At 51.2% G+C, this 5,438-nt stretch overlaps 1 protein-coding gene across 1 annotated transcript in view; it reads left to right on the forward strand.

Moving 5' to 3' along the window:
- LOC103613520 (ETS translocation variant 3) overlaps positions 1 to 5,438 on the forward strand; it is a 12,074-nt gene that overhangs the window by 2,124 nt on the left and 4,512 nt on the right. The window contains exons 2-3 of the mRNA XM_017731150.1: positions 481 to 718; positions 2,943 to 3,058. Of these exons, the coding sequence (XP_017586639.1) occupies positions 481 to 718; positions 2,943 to 3,058 (354 nt within the window). The remainder of the gene's footprint in view (positions 1 to 480; positions 719 to 2,942; positions 3,059 to 5,438) is intronic.

The raw sequence follows: 5,438 nt of genomic DNA on the forward strand, positions 1-5,438 counted from the left end.
GGGATTGTGGTGGTTCTGGGTGGCTTTTTGGGGGGGTTTTGGTGGTTCTGAGTGGCTTTTGGGGGGTTTTGGTGGTTCTGAGTGGCTTTTTGGGGAGATTTTCCGAGGAAAACGGGGCTGAAATGAGCAGCCGGATGGGCCACCAGGATTTCCCTGCTCCCCCGTGGAATATTTAACAGAATTCCAGCCACCAGTGGCTCCGTTTTACCCTTTTTGGCAGATTTTGGTGGTTCTGAGTGGCTTTTGGGGGATTTTGGTGGTTCTGAGTGGCTTTTTGGGGGGTTTTGGTGGTTCTGAGTGGCTTTTTGGCAGATTTTCCAAGGAAATCGGGGCTGAAATGAGCAGCCGGATGGGCCACCAGGATTTCCCTGCTCCCCCATGGAATATTTAACAGAACTCCACCTCCGAGCTCCCGTTCCTCCCTAAACAACTTTCCCCCCTTTCCCCCCCGCTCTGCCCCTTTCGTGCCCCCATCCCAAGGGTACCATTTCCCGGAGTGGGCCTACAAGACGGAGTCCAGCCCGGGCTCCCGGCAGATCCAGCTGTGGCATTTCATCCTGGAGCTGCTGCAGAAGGAGGAGTTCCGGCACGTCATCGCCTGGCAGCAGGGGGAATACGGCGAGTTCGTCATCAAGGACCCCGACGAGGTCGCTCGGCTCTGGGGCCGTCGGAAATGCAAACCCCAAATGAATTATGACAAACTCAGCCGGGCGCTCAGGTCGGTGCTGCCGGCGCTTCCCTGCTTTTTCTGGGGGTTTTTTGGGGTTTTTTTGGGGTTTTTTGGGGGTTTTTTTGGGGTTTTTTTGAGGGTTTTTTTGGGGGTTTTTTTTTTGTTTCCCAGCTGGAATTTTGGGGAGTTTTCCCCAAACTGGGATGTTGGGGTGGTGTCGTCTCGTCCCTTGCGGGTGTTTGAAGGGAGGTTGGGAAGGGATTGGAGCGAGCTGGGATGGTGGGAAGGGGTGGGATTGGATGGGGTTTAGGGATCCTCCCATCCCAAACTGTTCCAGGATTTGTTCCATGGCTCCGATGGGATTTTAGGGATAAATTCAGAACCCTGGCCCGGGTTATTCCATGGATTCCCCATCCCTGGGAGTGGTGGAGCCGCCTGGGATGGTGGGATTGGGGTGGGATTGGATGGGGTTTAGGGATCTTCCCATCCCAAACCATTCCAGGATTCCCCGGGCTGGCTCAGATGGGATTTTAGGGATAAATCCTGGACCCTGGCCCGGGTTATCCCATGGATTTCCCACCCCTGGAAGTGTCCAGGAGCACCCTGGGACAGTGGGAGCTGTCCCTGCCCATGGATTTTTAAGGATCTTTTAAGTTCCCATCCCACCCAAACCATTCCAGGATTCCCTGTCCTGGTTTAGACGGGATTTTAGGGATGAATTCCAGGATTGCCACTTCCCACCTCCAAACCCTCCACTCCAACATTCCCCTCTCTCCTCCCCACCCTTTTTATCCCCATTCCCACCCTTTTTATCCCCATTTCCTTACCATATTCCCAACCCAGCCCATGGAAAACCCATCCCAGCCCCTTGGAGCTCTCCCAGGTTTTCCAGGAGCGGCCGATTCCCAAATCCCTGACGGGGTCAGGGCTTTATCAGTGCCCAGCCTGGACTCCCGCCCTCTGATATTCCTGGGTGGAGCTGCCCAAGGCAAACACCGGGAATTCCAGGCAGGAACAGGAAGGAAAATGGGAATTTGGAGAGCTGGGAGTGGGAATTTTTGGGGCTGGCGTGGGATTTTTAGGGAGTTCCTGGTCCTTTTGGGGTTGGTTGGGGTTGGAGGGAGGGGGGTTTGGGTGCTGGGTGGATCAGGGAGTGGGAAAGAGGAGGGAATTCGGGAATCCATGGAAATAGCTCAAATATCCATGGGAAGCTCATAAATCCATGGAAATATATCTCCAATAGCCATAAAGATTCCTCACCTGAGGGGGGATCTCGTCAATCCGTGGAAACATCTGAAATATCCACACAGATCTCTCCAATATCCATGGAAATCTCCTCAATATCCACACAAATCTCTGTTCTGAGGGAGGATCCCATGAATCCACAGGCATCTCTGCAATATCCATGGAAATCTCCGAAATATCCACAGAAACATCCCCAAAATCCACAAAAATCTCTCATCTGAGGGGGGCCCTCATCAATCCATGGAAATATTTCAGATATCCGCACAAATCTCTCATCAATCCATAGAAATCTCTCCAATATCCATGGAAATCTCCTCAATATCCACACAAATCTCTGATCTGAGAGGGGATCCCATAAATCCATGGAAATCCCTCAGATTCCCACCCCAAATCCCTCAGATTCCCACCCCAAATCCCTCGGATTCCCACCCCAAATCCCTCAGATTCCCGCCCCAAATCCCTCAGATTCCCGCCCAAAATCCCTCAGATTCCCACCCAAATTCCCACTTCCCGATCCACGGAGGTTTCCTTGTGTTTATAGGAAGGAAGTCATGGAATATCCTGAGCTGGAAGGGGGAAATCCCAGTCCAGGCCTTGCACGGGGCATCCCAAAAATCCCAGCAGGTCCCTGGGAGCCTTTTCCAAAGTCTCTGGGCTGTCAGAACACCAAAAAATCCTGGATTCCCCATCCCTGGAAGTGTCCAAGGCCAGCTCGGAGCAGCCTGGGATAGTGGGAATGTCCCTGCCCATGGATTTTTAAGGCTATTTGAGCTCCTTTCATCCCAAAACTGCTCCAGAATTCCATATTCAGCAGAAAAAAATGACTTTGGGATGGAATCCTTCAGGAATTCGGAGAGAGTTGCTCTGATCCGTTGTTTGAGCTCCTTCCATCCCCAGAACCGTTCCAGAATTCCACCTTCTGGTTCAGTCAGGACGTTGGGATGGAATCCCGCAGGAATTGGGAGGGACTTGCGGCCTTTGGAGGGCTCTGATCCGGCTCTTCCCCGTTTCTATTTCCAATTCCCAGATATTACTACAACAAGAGGATCCTGCACAAGACCAAGGGCAAACGATTCACCTACAAGTTCAACTTCAACAAGCTGGTGATGCCCAATTATCCCTTCATCAACATCCGGCCCAACGGTGAGCCCGGGAACGCCGGGAATTCGGGAATTCCGGGTGGGAATGCGGGGAAAGGAACCCGGGAGTGACCCCCGTGGGTCTGGAGAAGGCTGGGAGTGAATCCCGGGGGCTGCGGGCAGAGGGATCCGGGCTCGTCTCCCTCGGGATCCTTGGGATCGGGGGATGAGAGGATCCGCGGCCTTGGGATGCGATCCCGGCTTCCAGGTGAGTGTATGGGGCCTTGCAGAGGAGCTGCAGGGATAGAAAATCCATGGATTTTTCTCCTTTGCCTCCTCCTTTTCCCGCTCATTTTAAACCAAAAAGGGGCTTTTTTAACCCGTTGCTGCCCGGTGCTGTGAGGGATTCCCTGGAGGTTGCAGCGTTCCCAGAGGAAAACGGGAATTCCTTGGATTTTGGCTGAAATCACAGGGTTTTCCCTGGAGGAAATATAATATCCCTCAGGATAATGAGGAAAAGTTTGGGAATGGAGCAGAAATGTCCCTTTTTTGCCCTAAAAGGCTTTCACCAGGTTTATCCCGGGGTCAGCAGCGGTTTCGTGGGGAAAGGGCCTTTCCAAGGTGATTTTTGGGGGGAATTAAGTCCCCTAAGAGCCAAATTCCTACAGCTGGGGGATTGTCCTGATCCATAAAAATACAAAACCCCTCTGGAAGTTGCAATTCCCAAAAATTCCAAACTTTTCTCCACAAAAAAAATCTCCATTTGGAGGAGCCCGGCCTGGCACGAGCTGCTCCAGGGGGGAAAGCTTAGAAGGCCAATACAGCAGGGAAAGAAGCAGGAAAAGGAGGGAAATTGGTTGTTATTGAATCCATAGAAATAGAAAACCCCTCTGGAAGTCGCAATTCCCAAAAATTCCAAACTTTTCTCCACAAAAAATCCTGACTTGGAGGAGCCCGGCCTGGCACGAGCTGCTCCAGGGGAAAGCCTGGAAGGGCAATCCAGCAGGAAAAAAGCAGGAAAAGGAGGGAAATTGGTGGTTACTGAATCCATAAAAATAGGAAACCCCTCTGGAAGTCGTTATTCCCAAAAATTCTAAACTTTTCTCCACAAAAAAACCCCAAAACTTGGGGGATTCAGACCAGGCATGAGCTGCCACAGGGGGAAGCCTGGAAAATGAATCCAGCAGGAAAAGAGCAGGAAAAGGAGGGAAATTGGTGGTTACTGAATCCATAAAAATAGAAAACCCCTCTGGAAGTCATTATTCCCAAAAATTCCAAACTTTTCTCCACAAAAAAATCCCGATTTGGAGGTTCCCGATCCAGCTCCCAGGGGAAAGCCTGGAACACCAATCCAGCAGGGAAAAAGCAGGAAAAGGAGGGAAATTGGTGATTATTGAATCCATAAACAAAACTCAAAGCCTCTGGAAGTTGTTCCTCCCAAAAATTCCAAACTTTCCTCCTCAAAAAAATCCCGATTTGGAGGTTCCCGATCCAGCTTCCAGGGGAAAGCCTGGAAGGGCAATCCAGCAGGGAAAAAGCAGGAAAAGTAGGGAAATTGGTGATTATTGAATCCATAAAGATAAAAATCCCCTCTGGAAGTCGTTATTCAGGAAAATTCCAAACTTTTCTCCACAAAAAATCCCGATTTGGAGGTTCCCGATCCAGCTTCCAGGGGAAAGCCTGGAAGGGCAATCCAGCAGGGAAAAAGCAGGAAAAGTAGGGAAATTGGTGATTATTGAATCCATAAAGATAAAAATCCCCTCTGGAAGTCGTTATTCAGGAAAATTCCAAACTTTTCTCCACAAAAAATCCCGATTTGGAGGTTCCTGATCCAGCTCCCAGGGAGAAGCCCAGAACACCAATCCAGCCGGGAAAAAAGCAGGGAAAATAGGGATGGGAGCAGAAAAAGCAGGTTGTGTGTGGGGAAAAAGGGATTTTTCCAGGCTGGAGCCTCCGTCCGGCGCCGGCTCTGGAGCCGCCTCCCCTCCCTGAGGGAATCCCGGAGCTGCTGCCGAGGTTTTGTTTTCCCGAGGCTCCCGGAAGGCCAGAAAGGAGGGGAAAAGAAACTCCTCGAGGTGTTGGTGCTTCACCCCTGTGGGCCCTGCTGGGGTTTGGGGCTGGTTTGGGTTTGTTTTTTTTTTTTTGGGAGAAGGGAATGTCATTTCCAAGCCAAGGAACGGGGGTGGGAAGATGTGTCTGGAGCTGCTCGGTGTAAATCCGTAATTAACTCGGGGCAAACGAGTCCGGGCAGTTCCCGGCTCCCTTTCCCTGCTCCGGCCGCTCCCTCCTGTCCCTGGGGCGCTTCAACAAAATAAAACAAAACAAAAAACAACAAATCTGGGAGAACTTGGAATGCTCTTGGTTAATCCCAACCCTTTTCTTTCCCGCTGGGGTGGGGGTTGGGATATCAAACCTGGAATTAGGGGGTTTTTCGCCAGGATTCC

Source organism: Corvus brachyrhynchos, unplaced genomic scaffold (genome assembly GCF_000691975.1).
Source record: "Corvus brachyrhynchos isolate BGI_N302 unplaced genomic scaffold, ASM69197v1 scaffold303, whole genome shotgun sequence".
NCBI lineage: Eukaryota > Metazoa > Chordata > Aves > Passeriformes > Corvidae > Corvus > Corvus brachyrhynchos.